This window comes from Piliocolobus tephrosceles, chromosome 10 (assembly GCF_002776525.5).
Source record: "Piliocolobus tephrosceles isolate RC106 chromosome 10, ASM277652v3, whole genome shotgun sequence".
Classification (NCBI taxonomy): Eukaryota; Metazoa; Chordata; class Mammalia; order Primates; family Cercopithecidae; genus Piliocolobus; species Piliocolobus tephrosceles.
In genome coordinates this window covers 82,319,416-82,342,133 of record NC_045443.1, presented here as the reverse complement: position 1 = coordinate 82,342,133, position 22,718 = coordinate 82,319,416, and the positions used below count along the sequence as shown (strand labels likewise).

The following is a 22,718-nucleotide window of genomic DNA, read 5'->3' as shown; positions in this document are numbered from 1 at the left end:
TTAACAGTCATATAACATCCTTGAAATGACCAAAAAATAAACATGGAGAACAGATTATAGGTTGCCAGGAGTTAAGGAGAGCCTGGGGACTGGAGCAAAGTGGTTGTAGTTATAAAAGGCCAACACAGGGAATCCTTATGTGATGGAACTCTTTTGTAACTTGGCTGTTCTTCTTTCTTGATTTATGTGACTTATACATAAATTTGTAACTTGACTCTTCTCCTTTCTTGATTTATGTGACTTATACAATTAGCTTTCTGTATCTTAGGTTCTGCATCCACAGATTCAACCAATGCAGATGTGAATCTAATACTTGTGGGATGCAGGACACACAGATGAATGTGGGACTGGAGCATCTGAGGATTTTGGTATTTGTGGGAGGTCCTTGAACAATGCCCCTTGGACGCTAAGGGGTGACTGTATTTCCTTCTCCTTTCCTTATGCCACTGCTTAGAACTTCCAATACTATATTCAATAAGAGTGTGAGAGTAGACGTTTTTGTCTTGTTTCTTATCCTGAAGGAAAAGCAATTAGTTTTTCACCGGTAAATATAATGTCAACTGTAAAATTTTTGTAGATGCTGTTGAACAAGTTGAGAAAGTTTCCTTCTATTCCTAATTTTTGACATTTTTGATCATAAATGGATATTGAGTTTTGTCTTTTCTGGATCAGTAGATATAGTCATGTGATTTTTCCTTTAGTCTGTTATTATTGTATGCTACATATTGATTTTTGAATATTGAACCAACCTTGAATACTTAGAATAAACCCTACTTGGTTATGGAATATAATTTTTTTATACATCGCTGAATTCTGTTTTCTAACACTGTGTAAAGGAATTTTGTGTCTATATTCATTAGGAATATTGATCTGTAGTTTTTTATTTTTTCCTATGATCTTTGCCTGATTTTGGTATCTGAGTAATACTGCTTTCATAAAATGAAATTCGAATTATTCTATCATCTTCTATTGTCTAAAGAGATTGTGTAGAATTGGTGTTAATTCTTCTTTAAATGTGTGGTAGAATTTTCCAGTGAGATTTCTTTTGTGACAGTTTTAAAATTATACATTCAACTTCTTCATTAGTTATATAGCTATTAAATGACCTATTTCTTATTGGCTAAGTTATGGTAGTTTGTGTTTTTTAAGGAACTGATTGGTTACACCTAAGTTACTAAATGTATGTGTGTAGAGTTTATGTTAGTATTCTCTCATGGTCATTTTGATGTCTGCAGATTTTGCAGTGATAATTTCTGTTTCACTTATGATTTCCAAGATGCCTTAAGCATGAAATTGACTACATGCATCTTTACATATGATTCACTAAATGTGGCTTGGAAAGTTAATACCTATTTTATGGTTAAAATAAAATTACTGTGTGTATTTAAACGCCTAAACCACATATCCTCTACATAGATCTTGCCACATTGTGAAGATTATTGGACAGTATTTTAAATTTCAGTAAAGTTTGTTTAATTTTAGTTAAATCCAATACATAATTAATCTTATCCTTAGACAAATGTTTCAGGTATCTATTGCTACACAACAAACCATTCTACAACATAGTGTCTTAAAATAATGACTTTTTAAAATCATTCTTCTGTGAGGTGGTTGGGCTCATTTGGATGGTTCATCTGTTCTGATTGGTGTTAGCTGGCAATTCAGCTAGAGTTGGAATATCAATACCTTTTTTCCTATGTCTGGAGCTTCACCTCAGATGATGGTTGCTTGAGACTATTTCTCTCTCTCTCTCTCTCTCTCTCTCTCTCTCACTCTCTCTCTCTCTCTCTTTCCATGTGGGGTTTTAGCAGGAGAAGTAGACTGTTTTACATGGTGCCTAGCTTCCAAAAGAGGGAAAGCAGAAACTGCCGAGCTTCTATAGCTTTGGAACTTGCATAGTTTCACTGCTGCTGCCTTCTGGTCAAAGCAAGCTCAGAGTTAACTCAGATTTAAAAGAAGGGAAAGCAGCCTACTATAGCAAATCACTATGAAAGATCCAATAACATTTTATAAGGATTTATGAACAAATAAAACATATTCAGTGCCTTTAAATTATTATTTTTAGAAAACATAGTATACATTAGTTTAAATAATAGTATATGCCTCCTAAAGATTGGTCCAGTTCCTACTCCCTGACATCTGTAAATATTACCTAATTTGGAAGAAAAGTCTTTGCAGATAAAGTATTGAGATGAAGATATGATTTCAGAAGATCCAGGTGGGCCCTACATGCCATGACAAGCATCTTTATAAAAAAGATGGAGAAGAATATTAGGCTGAAGTAGAAAGAAGTAGGCAATCTGACCACAGAAACAGAGAATGCAGTAATGAGGCCACAAACTGAGGAATGCCAGCAGCCACCAGAAGCTGGAGAAGGCAAGGTTCACACTCTCCCCTAGAGCCTCCCGAGAAAATACCGACCTGGTAACGCCTTGATTTTGGTTGACTGAAACTTATTTTGGATTCTTTGGTCTCTAGAAGTATGAAAGAATACATTTCTGTTGTTTGAGACATTAAATTTGAAGTAATTTGTTAAAGCAATCTTCAGGAAATGAATATAATGCCTAAGTCTGAGGTGTTCTTAATATGTTAATAAAACTTTGTTTTAAAAACTTTTTCTCTACTTCAGAAATCTTTAAAAGAATTTTGAAAGATTGTCTGTCTTTGGTTCACAGAAGTCAACAAAAATATACTCCAATTTATGAAAATTGCTTTATGATTATAATTAATTTTGAAATAATTACAATTTCACAGAAGGATGCACATGGAGGTCTGTGCACGATTTACTTGACTTCCCCACCACTTTAACATCTTATATAAGACACAGTACTATATCAAAACCAGCATATTGATGTGGCATAATCCACAATATGTCTATGTTTATAGCTCTATGAAATTTTATAAAATGTGTACCTTCTTGTATCCCTTACCACAATGAAGATAGTAACCTGCTACTCTTTTTTTTTTTTTTTTTTTTTTTTTTTTGAGACGGAGTCTGGCTCTGTCGCCCAGGCTGGAGTGCAGTGGCCGGATCTCAGCTCACTGCAAGCTCTGCCTCCCGGGTTTACGCCATTCTCCTGCCTCAGCCTCCCGAGTAGCTGGGACTACAGGCGCCCGCCACCTCGCCCGGCTAGTTTTTTGTATTTTTTAGTAGAGACGGGGTTTCACCATGTTAGGCAGGATGGTCTCGATCTCCTGACCTCGTGATCCGCCCGTCTCAGCCTCCCAAAGTGCTGGGATTACAGGCTTGAGCCACCGCCCCCGGCCCCTGCTACTCTTTTATAAGCACACCCACTTACCTTCTCTGTCCCTAACTCTTCAAACCATGGATATGTTGTTCATTTCTATAATTACGTTATTTCACAAATGTTATATAAAAATTGTTATATATGTATTTCTTTGAAATTGGCATTTTTATATTGTTTTCACTGAGTATCATTTCCTTTAGGAACATGCAAGTTGTTGCATGTATCAGTAGTTTTTTTTAATGCTGAGTAGTGGTTCATGGTGTGAATGTAGCACAATTTAACCATTCACCCATTAAAACGCATACTGGATAGTTTCCAGTTTTTGACTGTTATGAGTAAAGCTGCTATGGACATTTGTATACAAGTTTTGTAAGTCTTTTTTTATTTTTCTGTGATATATCCCTGAAATATAGTTGGTGGATACTATGAGAAGTCTTTATTAGTGTTAAAAGTAACCAAGCTTTTTTTTCACAGTGACTGTACTATTTTACATTTCTACCAGCAACATGTGATTGATTTAGTTTCTACATGTCCTCACCAATATTTGGTGTTATTACTTTAAAAAACAAAGTTTAGCCATTCTGACAAGTGTTATATTTATAGTCCACCTTTTGGGAAAAAAAATATATATTTAATGAAGGATAAATTGTGACTTGGTATTGCTATTTGAAAAAAAAAATTTCCTTTCCTTTTGATTGGTTCTGTAATTTTTTATTTTATAACTTAATGCAAAAGTTTTATGTAAAGGGGATATAATTTGCAAAAAAAAAATCATATTTTTCATCAAGATTATTATTTCAGTATTTCACCAAATCTCTTGATGAAAATTTTTTTCTCTGTAATTATATCATAACTATAAACTAATCAGCATATGGTGATAAATTTTCTTGAGCATTACAGTATGGTCCAAATTTTGATTTGATTTGAATGGTCTTTATTTTTGTCCTATATTAGAAAATAGAAAAATGAATTGCATTTGAATCTGTAAATAATTAATTCCGTGTTCAGATTAGTTCATATTTAAATAAAACTTTTTTTTTTCAGTGAAATTGTGAGTTGTCAAAGTCAGGGAGATAATTTACTGGTGTTCTAGTGCTTTATTATAGAATATTAAGCTTGTGACAAATGCCAAAAATTAGCCAGTGCAGACATATCTGTTTGAGTCATCCATCATTTGTGTCAGATGCAGATACTTACCTGCTACTTCAAGTGTTTGCATATTTTCCCTGGAAATGGTAATTAAAATGTAATATAATTTCAAAAGAGATTGTAACAATGGCTTGGGGGGTAGAAAGTTTTGAAAGATGGAACAAGAATGGCAGAAAGTATTGAGTTAATTTTGTAGTGAACATATTATATAGCAAGACTGGTCAAGATAAAAACAAAGAAAAAGACCTATTACCAATATCAGTAATAAAAATGAGATATGATGGCAAATTCTATGTATGTTTTAAAAGCTGTGGAATGTTATAGAACACTTTATGGCACTGAATTTGGCACCTTACGTAAAATGGACAAATCCCTCAAAAAGATGGCTTACCAAAAGTAAAACAAGAAAAGGAAAATCTTAGTAGCTGTATATCAATGAAATAAATTGAATTTTTAATTTAAAACATTTTCAGAAAGAAAACCCCAAACCTAGATGATTTGGGTTATTGGTGAGTGCTGCCAAACTTTTAAAGAAGAAATAAAACTAATTCTACACACATACTCTCAGAAAATAAAAGAGAAATCATTTTAAAGCTTTCTAAGACACCACCAAAACCAGAGAAACAAAATAAATTTATATATATATATATATGTATATACCCACTTTCTCATGAATGCAGTTGAAAGAAAATCTATAACAAAATATGGCAGATTTATTTTAGTGATGTGTTAAAAAGTAATTCATCATGACCAAGTGAGGTTTGTTTCATAAATGAAAGATTGTTTTAAGATACAAAAGCAATGAATATGGGATACTCCATATCAATAGATGAAGAACTCATGTGGTTATCTTAATAAAGGCAAAAGTAATTTGTCAAAATTTACCACAATAATTCAAAATAACTACCACATTGAACTAGGAATATAAAATAACATATCTAAACTAATAAAGGGATCTATGAAAAAATTGCCCAACTAATATTGTACTAGGGGAACATTGACTATTTTTCAAGTAACACTGAGACATAAATGAAGATGTTTGCCTTTAGCATATCTAGTCAATATTTTGGTGGATGTCTTAACCAGTAAAATAAGTTAAGAGAAAGATATAAAAGTAAACAATTATACAAATGAAAATTAAATTATCATTATTGACTGATGACATGATTATGTAAGTGGAGGTCCTCCGGGATCTTAGAAAGATACAAAACTTGATTTAGCATCTTTGTGGTTAGAAGCCTATATTAAAAATCAGTTGTATTCCACATACTAGCAAAATACAATTGAAACCTGTAACTAAGAAAAGAATTTGCAATCATACCCCAAACACACATTAATCAGAGATAAATTTAACAAAAGTTGTGCAAGACCAGTACAATGAAATCTGTGAAGCACTGTTGAGATAAATTAAAGTCATGAAATAAATAAAAAGATACACCAAGTTTATAGACTGGAAAACTCAATTGGTTAGATGTCAGTGTTCCCCAAATAGATCAATAAAATCAACGTAATTCAATTTTAAATCCTAGTAGGCTGTTTTTGTTTTGTGTGTGTGTGTGTGTGTGTGTGTGTGTGTGTGTGTGTTTGTGTGTGTGTGTTTGTGGTGGAAATTGTCAAGCTGATTTCAAAATTTATGTGGAAATCAAAGAACCTAGAATAGGTGAAACAATCTTGAGAAAGAACACAAAAAGCAAAATGGTTGGGGTTAAGAACCACTGAGATGGAAATTTATTATCATGATTATAAAAATTTTGGATCTAGTTTTAAGTGCTTCAAAATGGATTTATTTTGAAAAATATATGAAGATAACTAAAGCAATACAAAAAATGAGAGCTTGAGAAAGAGGTAAATATAAGTTCAGAGTTAAATAATGTGAAGTTCCCAACATATTTGTGTATTTATGTTCATATACAGAGATAGATGAATGGAAATAGAGCAGTAGTTTTTGATTCATAATTGGTGTGCCATTTGGGGTTTTTTGCAATCTGTAGAAACATGCTGGATAAGAGGCAAAAGAAAAGTAATACTGGCAGCCACAGGAGCTCAAAGAAACAATGGGGTGCTTGGCAATGAAATGGAAAAGGACAAGAATGAAAATAGTACTGAAAACCAGGAACCAAAGTCCATGACTACGGCAGTATTTACAGCCTGGGCATAATGCCTTTGATGGAATTGGATGACATGCCTACTTTTTTAATCTCTTTATGCCTCTCCTCAAGACTAAAACTCAAGGGAGGTGGAAACTAAGCAGAGGCTGAATTTTTTTCAAAGATAGTGGCAGTATTTTTTTTTTCCCTCTCTACGCATGCCTTTTGCAGTAGGGTTTTGTTGCCCCTTCCATCAAAACGTAAGGTTTATCTCTACTCTTGAATCAGTGTGGACTTAGGTTTGAGACTTTCTTTGGCCAACGAGGCATTAGCAGCAAATGTGAACTAGAGAGAGGTTCCAGTAGCACTTGTGCATTGGACTCACCTTTTTTTTTTTTTTTTTTTTTTTTTTGGCTACGGTTGGAAATCTGAGCTACAATATGAACAAGTTGCAGCTAGTATTTTGGAGAGATTACTTATAAGCAAACCAAAGTGCTCCAACTGATAGCCTGCCTTTTGCTAGAATGTCAGTTAGACCATATTAGACCACCTCCTTGGAACTGACAGATCACTGCAGTGCAGGACCGAATTCAAGAACAACTGATCGTGTAAACCTGGTTCACACTGCTAATCCAGAGAATCATGAGCGAATTAAACTGTTTTTCAAAGCCACTAAGTAGAGAGGATATTTGATGTGCAGCAATGGATATCTGAAACAAACAAAAAAGTTGTGTTAAGGAGAAAATTATCATTGTCCTTAATATTACAGAAGCATATACAACAAATCAGTTATAGTCTTCGTGTTGTGAAAATCATAGTAATAAAAGAGAGAATATATTGAGTCCTCTGAGTGTGCTGACATTGACTTTATGCACTTTTTTAGTAGATAAGTATATTATTGTTCTCATTTTATAAATGAAGAAACTGAAGCACAGTTCAGTAACTTGGCCAGGGTCATAAAACCATAAGTGACAGAGTTACAATTTGCACTCAAGATAATCTCTTTCTAAAATCTGTATTTAAATATTTGGGAACAATACATGTCTTTTCACATCAACACATATTGATTCTTAAAATATCACATTACAATTAAATAGGACAGATTATATGAAAACATGAAGAGCTTAAGGTCATTATCCTCTTTTACATAATAAGGTTTTTTGTTTTTTTTTTTAAGACAGATCTTACTCTGTCACCGAGGCTAGAGTGAAGTGGTGCTATCTCGGCTCACTGCAACATCCACCTCCTCACTCAAGTGATTTTTGTGCCTCAGCCAACCAAGTAGCTGGGACTAAAGGTGCTTTTTTGTAGTTTTTGGTAGAGATGGGGTTTCACCATGTTGGCCAGGCTGGTCTCAAACTCCTGGCATCAAGTAATCTGCCGATCTCAGCCTTCCAGTGCTGGGATTATAGGTGTGAGCCACTGAGCCCAACCAAGTCATATTTACACGGTATCTATTACTTCCTACATGAAAGATGAGCGTATTTTCACACTTTTATTTCTTTTTCTCCTCTCATTTCAATTTTTGATTTTATTTGTATAACTTAATTCATAATTGTCCCCTGCACATAATTTCTATAAAATGTAAACCATATCTCCTTGTTTAAATTAATGTTCATTTCTATTCTTTAACATGGCTCCTCTTTACTAAGATCTTTCACTTTGTTTTCTCTCTTTGGCTAAATTTTATGATTATTTAGTCTTTCCCTCCATTCCCCACTCCTTCATCCCATAGCACTCATCATTTCTGTCATGCATAGGAATATTTGCCTGTGGCTTTTATAATCAGAATACAAATTAATTGGGTATAAAATTGGAAATCACATATTTTTCTCTTAGTTTTATTGAAATTAATGAATATTATGAGAAGTGTTTTAATTTCATCTATTAATGAATATTATGAGAAGTGTTTTAATTTCATCTTTCTAATTCTGCTTGAAATCCCTAGGAATTCTTTATCTTAGTAATTTCTCAGTGTTTATTCTCCTATATTATTATTATTTGCAAATACAAGTCTTCAAGTAAAACCTCTGCTTTTCTTGTAGTATTTTGTGTTTTATTAATTGTATTATTGTGTTTGGTATACCAATTAGAAGTTTGTTGGATTACCTTTAGCAGACTTCAGTTTCCATTAGCTTTCTTCTAAATTACTTTAAGATATTTGTACCCTTTCATTTCTTTTTTGTGAACTTTCTTTACATCTGTGCTCCATGTCTCAGATATAGTTTCAGTACTGTTTATTCTAGTTTCTGTATTTTATTTTATTATTTTATTTTATTTATTTTATTTTATATTTTGAGACGCAGTCCTGCTCTGTCACCCAGGCTGGAATGCAGTGGAGTGATCTCGGCAACCTCTGCCTGCAACTTCTGCCTCCCTCGTTCAAATGATTCTCCTGCCCCAGCCTCCTAAGTATCTGGGATTACAGGTGCCCGCTACCACACCCAGCTAATTTTTGTATTTTTTTAGTGGAGAGGGAGTTTCACCATATTGGTCAGTCTGTCCTCGAACTCCTAGCCTCAGGTGATCCACCCACCTAGTGCTCCCAAAGTGCTGGGTTTACAGGCATGAGCCACCACGTCCCGCCTTCAGTTGCTTCTAATGTGATTTTTAGCCCCCTGATGAATTCTCCCATTTCTGGTGTTCATCCACTTACCTTTTTCTTTCAGTTAATCTTTTAGTTCACTTCCATGAAATTTATTTTAAATAAATGTTTTCTTTGTAACTCTGAAGCACATTGTTTCCCGGTGTATATTTATATTCTGTATATGTCTTTTGCTTATGTTTCTTCCTGTGTCCACTATCACCTCTATCTCTCCATTTCCATACACATATTTTTCATTATTTGAAACTACTCATTTTGAATAAGAAAAGTTCTATATTAGAATATTTTTTGACATGGAAAGTAGTGCCGTACAAATGGAGTGAACTGGGGAACTCCACATTTTTCATTTAGATTTATTCTCTGAAAGAGAGGTTGGTAAATGTCTTCAGTGAAGAGTTAGTAAACATTTTAGGCTTTATGGTCCATAACAATAACTCTGTTGTTGTAACACAAGATCAGCCATAGCAATATGTAAATCTGTGGGCAGGGATATGTGCCAATACAATCTTTTTTTACAAAATACAGATGGTGGGTTTTATTTGGCCCATGAACAATGTTTTGTTGACTCTTCCTCTATTGTACAGTTGTAGACAGGAGTCCCTTACCAAATAATGATGAGGACAAGTATTACAACTCTTCAGTGCAGAGGAAGTGCAGTGAGTGATAGCTTGATCCACAGTTGATTCTCTGTCACAAGAATGGATGCTGCTAAATTGGCAGAGGCTGTGCTGTTACTTGATACTGATTCTGCCACTGTCCATATGACCTATCAAGCACTGATACTTTATCACTCCATCTCTCTTCCTGGACAATTCTGTTCGTTTCTTCTTCTATTCCCAGATGTAACAATTATAACACATTTTTGGCAATTGCCAACCTCTCATGATTTTCTTTTTTGTCTATGTTTATAGACTACATTTATGGACTAAAGTTTTAGGCAGGCTTTTAGAATTTATAAAAATGGTTATCCTTCAAGAAAGTTGCTCTTAAAAATTTGAAATTGATCTGGCTTCTAAATTGTTGTCACTATACTTAGTTTTAGTAAATCTCTTCAGAAACTAAATTTATTTATTTACTTTTGGCTGTATGAAACCTGTGCACAAGAAGTGAATTCTTATGTTCAGTGGGTGCATGGTCTTGGAGTAAAAATACAAACAAACTGGGTGCGGTGGCTCACGCTTGTAATCGTAACACTTTGGGAGGTTGAGGCGGGTGGATCACGAGGTCAGGAGTTCAAGACAGGCCTGGCCAAGATGGTGAAACCTCGTCTTTACTAAAAATACAAAAATTAGCCAGGCATGGGGACAGGTGCCCATAATCCCAGCTATTCAGGAGACTGAGGCAGAGAATTGCTTGAACCTGGGAGGCAGAGGTTCCAGATTGCACCACTGCAGTCCAGCAGAGTGAGATTCCCCTCAAAAAAAAAAAAAAAAAAAAAAAAAAAAAAAGAAAAAAGAAAACATCTAATAGTGCACAATACTTGTTTAGTTATATGATCTTATTCTTTAAACCTTTCAGTTCATTCATTCAACAGATGAGTTTAAACACCGATAATATGGGGGTAAGATAAACAATGTCATTCTCAAGGCAATGATTTATTTTCTCCCAGACTTACATGTTATTGTGAATACTTTAATGTTAATTACAATTCTTCCCCTATCTTCCTACAGCCACCCCAGAAAGAACAAGAAGTGGGAGAGGGTAAACAAAATAGTAAGAAAAGAGAGCTTAAGTAATTTTATTTATAATATCATTAAGGATTCATTTTTTTTTTTTTTTTTGCTCATATTAGAAGGGGAGCTCTTAATGCATGCAAATACTCACTTCAACTCCCTTTTTAATAAGTATTTTATTATTTTATTCCATAAATGAAGGGCAGAATTCTTGGGCTACCATTTCATAAGCTTCCTGATCCAGATTTGAAGATAAGTGCTCATATTTTCAGTCACATTTTAACATAGTGTCGCTGATTTGTAGATATGTCTTGTATACTTACTCGGTCTGTGTTTGAATGGGGAAAAGGATAGGAGATGTAACATACAAATAAAAAAAGGAAAAAAAAAATCCCAAAGTGATTACAGTATTTTTCTTGAGCTGTTAAGAGACTGATCACATATATAATGTACATTGACCATTTCTCGTCTCATTTATACTTTTCCTTATGTTTGGGTATGACCTCACTCCATTTGTGCTCAACTCTAATTTTATCCAACATTCTTGATTTTTCCTGTTGTAATAATGTTGGGTCGTTTAAATTCTGCACTATAGTATTGTTATTTGATGTCCCTTTCTCTCTGTTAAATATAATATCCTTAAAAACATGCTTTGTACGTTTTTACATGATTTTTACAAATCAACGTTTTATGTTGATTATTATATCCCATAAAGCCCCATCACAATAAATATCAAACGAGTTGGGTGCAATGGCTTATGCAATATAATCCCAGCACTTTGGGAGGCCAAGGCAGGATCCCTTGAACCCAGAAGTTCAAGACCTGCCTAGACAACATAGTGAGACTTCATCTCTTCAAAAAGGAAAAACAAAATTAGCTGGGTGTGGTGGTATACACCTTTAGTCCCAGCTACTTGTGGGACTGAGGCAAGAGTATCTATGGGAAAGATACAGGCTGCAGTGAGTCCTGATTTTGCCACAGCACTCCAGCCTGGGTGACAGAGTGGGGGCCTATTTCCAAAAATAAAATAAAATAAACTAGGTCAAATTTTTAAGAAGAACAATTAATATCAAATGAGTGAATGACAAATATTTGAACACAAGAGATTATATATAAGACAAATTTACACAGTTGGTTTGCAATTGTGTATATAATTCTACAAGGAACAAAATCAGGGATATATAAGAAAAGATCTGCTTTAGTCAGGGAGGAAAAAATAAAGAATTAAGAAAAAGAGTCTTAAAAGTTTAGTTACTAATGAACAGAATATTCATTATGCATTGGAGTATATCTGAGATTTTTGCAAGAAGGAGGATGTTAGCTAAGAAAATTGTATTCGAAGCTCATATGTGCTTTACAATTCTTATACTTATGGGAGTATTAAGCTCTGAAACACTAAAGACAATTACATGTCTTATACTCTGTAGAAAGGGTTTCTGTCATAAAAATAAAAAAGAATAATTCTGTATTTTAAATATTTTTCATCATTAAATATAATCACATTTCAACTTATAATTTTACAGGTACCTACAGAATACTGGACATACGGATTCAGAATCCATAAGGCTTTATCACCTTGAATCAAGGATTTATTTGATATCATCCTCGGTCTTCCTATCAAGTAACATTGTTTTGAAAAACAGAATTAACACATTTGCCATAGGGAGTTTTTTTTTTTTTTTTTTTAATACTTCCCATAGTTTCCAATGCCTAAAAATAGCAAGGTGGTAAAAAGAGAATTAGATGATGATGTTACTGAGTCTGTCAAAGACCTTCTTTCCAATGAAGACTCAGCTGATGATGCTTTTAAGACAAGTGAACTAATTGTTGATAGCCCAGAAGAGAAAGATACAGATGTTGAAGAAGGATCTGAAGTCGAAGATGAAAGACCAGCTTGGAACAGTAAACTACAATACATCCTGGCCCAAGTTGGATTTTCTGTAGGTTTAGGAAATGTGTGGCGATTTCCATACCTATGTCAGAAGAATGGGGGTGGTAAGTAATTTTTTTAAGTGATAAATTACTGTAGTAAATTGCAACTGGGTTTCTCAAATAGCTCGTATTATTGCTGTGTCTCATTAGTTTTGAAACTTTCAATTTCATTGTAAAACTAGAGAAACCCACTTCTTTGTGGGAAGTGAGCCCAGATATGTTTTCGGATTAGGTTTCCATAGGAGCAGATGGGCTTGCTGTGAATACTCCGGGATCGCTTAAGGGTAACACATTCTCAACTTCTTTCTCTGGAAGCTTATCAAACATCTCTGAATTACTGAGTGAAACTTTTCTAACAAATATTGCATCATTTGTGCCTGTCAGTTATTCCCTTTGAAGAATAATCTAAAGCTTCTGATATATGACAATACTGGTGAAGGAAAACAGAGAATTTTCTCTCCATGATTTATTAATTCTTAATTTTAAGTTGCCTCACTCTTCAAAAAATAAAAAATGATATGTAATTTAGCATAATTATGATCTTCAAATGCTGGTGAGAACATTTAAATCCCAGTAGAAGGAACGTAAATAGATAATATAATGCTAGACATTCTTCATCCTTAGGCATTTTATGTATTTCCTTTCCAGTTCCATGGTGTTTTGGAACAATGTTCAGTTTCAAAGACAACTTTAAAGAAATTAGCAACCTTAATTTTGAACAAAATTATCTGCAACATCATTGCTATTCTTGCTATTAATATCTGTATTTGTACTTATAAAGGCTTATTTAGCAAAAATTATCTTAGAAGTCTAGGGAAAAAACTTTACAAAAGGGAAAATTGTTTATGTATGATGCTAGTTCTATAGTACACCAAAATCAAACTGAATTTAATCTAACACTGGATTGAAATGTTATTATCTATGTGTATGAAATATTATTATTTATGTACATGTACATGCTGTTAAAATAAGTGTGGCTGAAAACAAAATACTCCATATGTCATGCATTTCAGGACGCAAAGTATATAACAAATATTTTGGTATTCGATTCTAGTTTGTGATAATTTTATTGACTGGGCAAAAATATGGTTTATTTTTAATATAGTTGTAATCTACAAACCCTGCGTCAAATAAAATAATAAAACCCATGTGTATGTAAATTTTTCCTGGCCACTGAAACATGAAACTCTAAGATGTTATGGTGACAAAATATGTTTAAGATATCTTTTAGTTAATTCAGGCAGGTTCAAAACAAAAGGTTTGGAAAAAGTAGCCCATTTGGCAAATCTGCCTTAGAGGTAAAGATTGATACAGTGTCAGTGATGCACTGTGCATCCCTATACTGAACAGCTCCTTAGCTAGCCAGTAACCTCACACATGAATCATTTATCAAATCAGCTGTAAGCAGCTATGTACTCTCCTGCTTTTTGTTTCTCACAAATCATTCCATTTGCCAAGACTAGCAGAAGATCAATTCTGGTTTTGAGACCTTTTTCCCGTGTAAATGGTATTGACCACACTGTTAAAGAGGATAGCTGATTTGGCTAAAAAGTCAGGTTGACTTCCATTTAGTACAATTTCTGTCTTGCTGGAGAGTGCTGAAAGATTTTATATGTAGTAATGGGTTCGTAGCAAAAATGGCTCCTCCTTCTTATTTCCATATGTTAAAAAAGTCAAAATATCTTTCTAGTATTATTTATTTTCTACTAAATGGAAATATTAGAAAGCAGTACTGTACATATTCTAAAATACCACCTGATTTTTCATTTTAGAATGGTTGTTACAGTACCAAAGATGGTACTCAAAATTCAGTATGGCATTGAGTCTTCTAATTGTTGGAGGAATATCTTCTGGCTAAACAACAAGAAGATAGTTCTCAGCCTCAGGCTATCAAAATCTTATTCATGAATCTTTTAAGCACTTTCTGAGTAATAAAAAAAAGTAGTAGAGTCAATATAAGTTTAATTTTCAAATGATTTTATCCTTTTAAAGCACAATGGTTAAGCGAAGTAGGTGGTATAATATAGAGACTTCCAGATCAGGTTTGGAAGTCAATTTGACTGTTTGAAGCCTGGTTCTTCTTCACACTACCGATGTGACCTTTCACAGGCTACCTCATTTGTTCAGGCTTAGTTTCTGCCCTGTAAAATAGGGTTAATAATTGTGTCTCTCTCCAAGGATTCTTGTAAGGGATAAATTAATAGCTACGTGTAATATGTTTAGAAATGTGGCTGGCAAATAGTAAATGTTCAAATATATATATTTAAAGCATAACACATTTATTTAATCATAGTCTTACATGACATGAGAACTTTCAGAAATGAAGACCCAAAGACTCAGGGAAAACTGTTTTTATGCTTAGATTACGTGAAGAATAGGCAGTCATGTAGAAATGTACTTGGACAAAAGGGTATGATCTAATGAGAATAGACTAAAGGAAGCAAACCCAGCAAATCCTGTCTGTTCAGATTCTTCTTAGCCTCTCTGAGTAGCATTCCTTCCTCCTGGATATGAAACAGGACCTGTCTGGAATGAGGATCTTCAAGGGAAAAGGGAGAAAATGAGCTTTCTAGGTGTTATGGCTTGCTTTGGGGAAGAGACATTCTAGTTTCTATGACCCACCTTGAGGGAAAAGAAATCTTGTGTCTGTGACTTGCTTCAGGGACAAAAAAAGAGTGGGAGACAGGAGTAAAGGAAAAGGCCAGGAAGCCTTGGCTTCCGAGGTCCTTCCAATTTCCTTTAGTTGAAAGTACCCAGCATGCCAAGGTGCCACGCTTAAAAGAAAAATTATTTTAGGCCGGGCGCGGTGGCTCACGCCTGTAATCCCAGCACTTTGGGAGGCCGAGGCGGGCGGATCACGAGGTCAGGAGATCGAGACCATCCTGGCTAACCCGGTGAAACCCCGTCTCTACTAAAAATACAAAAAATTAGCCGGGCGTGGTGGTGCGTGCCTGTAGTCCCAGCTACTCGGAGGCTGAGGCAGGAGAATGGCGTGAACCCAGGAGGCGGAGCTTGCAGTAAGCCGAGATGGTGCCACTGCACACCAGCCTGGGTGACAAAGCAAGACTCCGTCTCAAAAAAAAAAAAAAAAAGAAAATTTATTTCAATAGCTTTTGGAGTACAAGTGGATTTTTGTTACATAAATGAATTATATAGTGATGAATTCAGAGATTTTAATGCATCCCTCACCCAAGTAGCATACACTGTATATAATATGTAGTTTTTTAACCCTATCCCCCATCTCAGTCTTCCCCTTCTGAATCTCTAAAGTCCATTACATCATACCGTATGCCTTTGCACACTTATGGCCTAACTCCCACTTATGAATGAGAACATAAAGCTTTCAGTTTTCTACTCCTAAGTTATTTCACTTAGAATAATGGCCTCCAGCTCCATTCAAGTTAATATGAAGGGCATTAGTTTGTTCCTTTTTATGGCTGAGTAGTATTCTATGGTGTATAATATCACCTTTTCTTTATCCACTCATTAATCGATGGACACTTAGGTTGGTTGCACATCTCTGCAATTGTGAATTGTACTACTGTAAATATATGCATGTAAGTGTCTTTTCCTTTTTGTTTTTGGCTTTGGCTTTTTTTTTTTTTTTTGACAAGGTCTCACTCTGTCACCCAGACTAGAGTGCAATGGTACGATCTCAGCTCACTGCAACCTCTCCCCCGCTCCGGACTCAAGAATCAATCTTCCCACCTCAGCCTCCCAAGTAGCTGGGACTGCAGGCGCATACCCCATGCCCAGCTATTGTCTTTTCTTTTGGATTTTTTTTTTTTTTTTTTTTTAGTAGAGACAGGGGTCTCACCATGTTGCCCAAGCTGGTCTCGAACTCCTGATCTCAAGCAATCTGCCAGCCTCGGCCTCCCAAAGTGCTGAGATTACAGGCATGAGCCACCATGCCCAGCCTCAAGTATCTTTTTCACATAATGACTTTTTTTCCTTTGGGTAGATATCTAGGAGTGGGCTTGCTGGCTTGAATGTAGATCTACTTTTAGTTCTTTAAGAGATCTTCATACTGTTTTCCATAGAAGAATTTGAGACAGAAGAAAAGTCTAAGTATCCAACAGCACATCACACACACATAACTGGAAAAAAAAAAAAAAAAAAAAAAAAACCCAATGAGTTCAGTCATAATTATTTCTCTCTCTTTTCTTACTCATTCACATGCATATAAACAACCCATTCATAATCTAAGATTTGATGCAGGTGTTAAAATTTACTTTCAGTCTTTGGGAAAACCGTTCAGGTCAACAGTTGCTGAAGGTTACTAATCATTTTAGAACTAGAATTTTGTCTTCTAAGCTCATGCATCCAATTTTTACGTTGTATATGTAGTTTTGTTAGAATCAACTAAGAATGAAAGACTGAAAATCAGTCATAGGAAGGTTCAGATTATGTAGCAACCACTATGTAGGGAAAATTCCTGTATATAATCATTATTACAGAGATATACAGATGCTGAGATAAATAATTTGAAAAAAATCCATTATTTCACTGCTTCAGCTGAAGACAGTTATTCACTAAATATTTGTATTCCACTAAATATTCCATTAAGACAATTTGAATAGCTTCAAAAATCTATTCAGTGCCATTAAACATATGATAAATATGTAGGAAATGCATAATAAAAGGCTCTTTATAGAAAATAGGAATTATTTACCATTGATTAGAAGACCTGTGGCCAGACGCGGTGGCTCAAGCCTGTAACCCCAGCACTTTGGGAGGCGGAGACGGGCGGATCACGAGGTCAGGAGATCGAGACCATCCTGGCTAACATGGTGAAACCCCGTCTCTACTAAAAAATACAAAAAACTAGCCGGGCGAGGTGGCGGGCGCCTGTAGTCCCAGCTACTCGGGAGGCTGAGGCAGGAGAATGGCGGAAACCCGGGAGGCAGAGCTTGCAGTGAGCTGAGATCCGGCCACTGCACTCCAGCCTGGGTGACAGAGCAAGACTCTGTCTCAAAAAAAAAAAAAAAAAAAAAGAAGACCTTTACATTTAACAGTATCTAGTTGGACAAAACTGCAGATTAAAAAATTGAATGTAAGAAGTTTAGCTAAGAGGTTATTTAATAATAATTTGCACATGTAGCTTCTTGTAGGAATGACCTCTTCAGGCTCAGGTGGGAAGATCCCTTGAGCTGGGTAGTTTGAGACTGCAGTGAACGGTATTCACACCACTGTACTTCAGCCTGGATGACAGAGTGAGACCCTGTCTCCAAAAGAAAAGAAAGACACAAAGAAATGAGTAAAGCTTTCACATTTATCTTTTTATAATTCAGTTAATAGAATCTTGTATTAACACTGTCAAACTATTTAGGTACCTTTTAAAAACACCAGTCATAGTCATACGTCTTAATTTGTGATTTAACTAAAAAATACTTTTTAAAATATGGAAACTTTATTACAAGGATAATAACATATACATTTTTACAATAGACATTAAATGTTTTAGTTTCTTAATGACTCACTACCTTTACTGATAATTTTGGAAAACAAAAAACTATTTGTATACTTCTTTTCTGTAGTATTTATGGGAAAAAATATTTGTCTCTGGTAGACATTATTTTTCTTTTTTTTTTTTTAATTTTTCAGTCTAAGCAGACATTTCTTCTTCCATGATGTTATTTTATTTGGAAAAAAAAAAGTCAACTTTAATGCCATAAAATCTCATTCACTCTAATTTTTCTGATTTAGAATGCATTATTTCAATGAGTTTGCATAAATTTTAATAAATGAGTTCATAAACATTGTGTGAATAAGATTTCTAGGAGTTTGTGAAACCTGCTCCAGAAAAGAATGAATTTTAAATAATCAATTATTTTTATGGAAAATGAAACTGTTTTACTCTTTAAATAAATTTAAACTAAAGCTATTCATTAATATTCTTAATTTTATCCTAGTTATTTTATTATCAGAAACTCTTTGTAGAAATCAAATTCAAGTTTCAGAATCTAGAAAGTGCAAAGTAAAGAAACTGTGTTTTCTTCAGAGTTCTCCATAATGACACTATATAGTAATTCAAATATCTTTAATGGGATAAAGTGAATTAGTGTATTTTCTACTGTGAGTATTGAAAATATAATCTGTGTTTTGTTCTTGTTTCTTTAGGTGCATATCTTTTACCATATTTAATACTACTTATGGTAATAGGCATTCCCCTTTTTTTCCTGGAACTATCTGTGGGTCAAAGAATTCGTCGAGGCAGCATTGGTGTATGGAATTATATAAGCCCTAAACTGGGCGGGATTGGATTTGCAAGTTGTGTAGTAAGTTTCCTGGTGTTGATGTATGCTGTAATCTTTATAGGGTTTGAAATGATATAATTCATTTTTAAATGAAACTTTGGAGTGTGTGTTAATAAACAACTCTTTTACCATGTTTTAGAAAACATTACTGGCATATGGACTAACTATAAATATTGCTAGAGCTCGGTGTTGTTAATGCCTGTTCTAAGTCCTGAGAAAGACATTCATTTTTTAGAAAAGATAATGTGTTCCAAATAAATAATAAAATGAAGAGGATTTTTGAATGTTAAGTAACATTTTATGCATTTGATTTCATTGTTTTTTTTTTTTTTTTTTTCTGAGACGGAGTCTTGCTCTGCCGCCCGGGCTGGAGTGCAGTGGCCGGATCTCAGCTCACTGCAAGCTCCGCCTCCCGGGTTTCCGCCATTCTCCTGCCTCAGCCTCCCGAGTAGCTGGGACTACAGGCGCCCGCCACCTTTCCTGGCTAGTTTTTTTGTATTTTTAGTAGAGACAGGGTTTCACCGTGTTAGCCAGGATGGTCTCGATCTCCTGACCTCGTGATCCGCCCGTCTCGGCCTCCCAAAGTGCTGGGATTACAGGCTTGAGCCACCGCGCCAGGCCTGATTTCATTGTTTTAATGGAAGAGGTATGAGAGGTTTAATGGAATGTCATTTTATTTTGCAGGTGTGCTATTTTGTGGCTCTCTACTACAACGTCATCATTGGCTGGAGTTTGTTTTATTTTTCTCAGTCTTTTCAACAACCCCTGCCTTGGGATCAGTGTCCTTTGGTGAAAAATGCTTCACACACTTGTAAGATATGTATAATATAGTGTTTTGGTATTTAAGCATTATAAGAGTGGCAAAGGTACAAACTTTCAAGATATTTTCTTTTTTCTTTTTTTTTTTTTTTTTGAGACGGAGTCTCGCTCTGTCGCCCAGGCTGGAGTGCAGTGGCCGGATCTCAGCTCACTGCAAGCTCCGCCTCCCGGATTCACACCATTCTCCTGCCTCAGCCTCCGGAGTAGCTGGGACTACAGGCGCCTGCCACCTTGCCCAGCTAGTTTTTTGTGTTTTTTAGTAGAGACGGGATTTCACCGTGTAATCCCAGCACTTTGGGAGGCCGAGACGGGCGGATCACGAGGTCAGAAGATATTTTCTTTTTAAAAATAATGTAGAAACATCATTCAAAATTATCATTATAACAGACTTTGCTCACATTCAGGATTGACATACTCTTAGAGATAGACTTTTGGGACCATCTAGTTTTTCTAGCTCTTTCCTAGTTATTTTACTATGCCCTATGATATTAGGGTAAAGTATTATAAGCCTTCACTTATTAACTTTGATAATCTTTATTTTGTATGCCCTGATTGATGCCTTACATTTTCATTAAAACTAACACAAAGGGGACAGAAATACGAATTTGAATGAAAATAATTGCTTTTATATCTTTGGTTCTGTTGTTTCGTACTTTTCCCATCATTTTTTAAATCCCATAAGATAATATAAGTATTATAAAGAGCAGTCACCTATAGTAGTGATGTCTAGTAAACATAGATTCTAATGCACAAGTATAGTTTATATTTTTCAAGTAAACATGTTTAAAGAAAGTAAAAAGAAATAGATGAAATATTTTACTTAATCTAATATATGAAAATATTATTTCAATATATAATTACTCTAAACATTATTAATATAATAATTCACAATAATTTCCAATACTGAATCTGAAATCTAGTTCAAATTTCACATTTGTAACCCATGTCACTTTAGATTGGCCCCATTTCAAAAGCAACACTTGGCCAGCAGCTAGCATATTTGACAGTGCTTACCCAGGGAGTTAATCCCACAATTCCAGGGGTAGTAGGGGTGATAAGCCTGATTTGTTTAAATTACTTTGATAAGGGTTTGGGTGCAGTGGCTCATGCCTGTAATCCCAGCACTTTGGGAGGCCAAGGCAGGTGGAGCCCCTGAGGTCAGGAGTTTGAGAACAGTCTGGCCAATGTGGTGAAACCACATCTTTACTAAAAATACAAAAATTAGCTGGCTTTGGTGGTGGGTGTCTGTAATCCCAACTACTTGGGAGGCTGAGGCAGGAGAATCACTTGAACCTGGGAGGCAGAGTTTGCAGTGAGCCGAGATCGTGCCATTGCACTCCAGCTTGGGCAGCAGAGCAAAACTTGGTCTCAAAAATAAAAATAAAATAAAATAAAAATAAATAAATAAAAATTACTTTGATAAGAAGTTCACGTATTCTTACTGCAGAAGTGCATAAGAAATATCTAAGAGGATACATTTCTGTTGGTTGCACAGTTGAGATTTTATTGTTCATTGTGAATTTACATGCTGCTATACAATGGTAGTACTTTTCTAGGAAGCATTAAGAATTCACTTACAGGTTTATTGGACAAAAAATTGCCTCATTGCTCTTTATATTCTGAAATAATTGTGTGTTACTTTTCTTTCTACAGTTGTAGAACCAGAATGTGAACAAAGTTCTGCCACCACCTATTACTGGTACAGGGAAGCACTGAATATTTCAAGTTCCATTTCTGAAAGTGGGGGCTTAAACTGGAAGATGACCATCTGCTTGTTGGCTGCCTGGGTCATGGTTTGCTTGGCTATGATCAAAGGCATTCAGTCTTCTGGAAAAGTTAGTATGTTACAGCCCTTCTCTGTTCTGCTAATCACCATTTCTGGATTCATCCCTCTTTCAAATTCTGTTACAAATTTCTGTGGGCAAATCACACATAACACTTCATTCTAGGTAGTTAAAGATTAGTGAAAAGTGACACTTTAAAAGTGTGCTTAAATTTTTAAAAAGACAAATAAAAACGTAAGTGTTTTATAATAAAATCTAAGGTTAATTATAATCTTTCCTTATTTCAACAAGATCTTTAAAATTTTTGTTAATACTTAAAAGTCCTTTCTTCATTTTGTTTGTTTGATATCATTTGTTTCACTCTGCTGTAGGTGTTCTAAGGAATAGTTGCATAAGACATTTTGAAATAAAGTAATGTGGAGTGTTTCTTAAAGCTCTGAACATCATTTAGTAGTTAATAACAATTCCAACAAGGAATTCAGAGTAGTGTAAAAGACTAAATATCATTCCTTCTAGGGCAAATTGAAAATTAGAATAGTTGTGGTTTAAAAAGACATTAAGTGAATTCTAGGTAGCTTGTTTGTTGTTATTTTTAAAGGATGCACTAGGAAAGTAATTGCTATTCACTATTTTGCTTTCATATTACTTTTTTTTTTCATTATTACAGCCATTATTCTAAAGCTCTCTATATCTCTTGGCTGGATCATAGCAAGAATTTACTGTTGACTCTTCTCTCTGCCCTTTAACAGTACAGCTGTACCATTTTCCTTTTCAAAGTATAACTCTGATTTCAGGCTAACTTATTACCACTCATCATCACATACTAGCAGGAATGGCAATACTATTAGTAGTAGTGGCAGTAATAGTAGAAGTAGTCATAATAATAATAATAATAATAATAGATGATGATAAAGATGTTTCTGACAATAATTAGGGTAAGAACAATAATTGAAGCCGATATTTATTACAAATTTATTTTGCTTCAGGCACTGTGATAACTACTTTTTATGCTTTATCCCATTTAATTATAAAAACAACTCTTGAGAAGTAATTTTGATTTTCAGAACAATTTTGCAGATTTAAAATAAACAGACTTGAGAAATTAGGTTGACTTATCCAAAGTTTCATGGCTACTAAGTTCTAGTATTTGGAGTCAAATGCAAG

The 22,718-nt window shown here is 34.7% G+C and overlaps 1 protein-coding gene across 2 annotated transcripts in view; it reads left to right on the top strand.

Moving 5' to 3' along the window:
* The window catches only part of SLC6A15 (solute carrier family 6 member 15), a 54,242-nt gene that overhangs the window by 8,197 nt on the left and 23,327 nt on the right, over positions 1 to 22,718 (top strand). The window contains exons 3-6 of one of the 2 annotated variants that reach the window (XM_023203604.2): positions 12,286 to 12,757; positions 18,815 to 18,972; positions 19,636 to 19,762; positions 21,424 to 21,605. In XM_023203604.2, the coding sequence (XP_023059372.1) occupies positions 12,469 to 12,757; positions 18,815 to 18,972; positions 19,636 to 19,762; positions 21,424 to 21,605 (756 nt within the window). In that variant the 5' untranslated portion in view covers positions 12,286 to 12,468. The remainder of the gene's footprint in view (positions 1 to 12,285; positions 12,758 to 18,814; positions 18,973 to 19,635; positions 19,763 to 21,423; positions 21,606 to 22,718) is intronic. The other variant, XM_023203687.2, reaches the window with a different exon arrangement.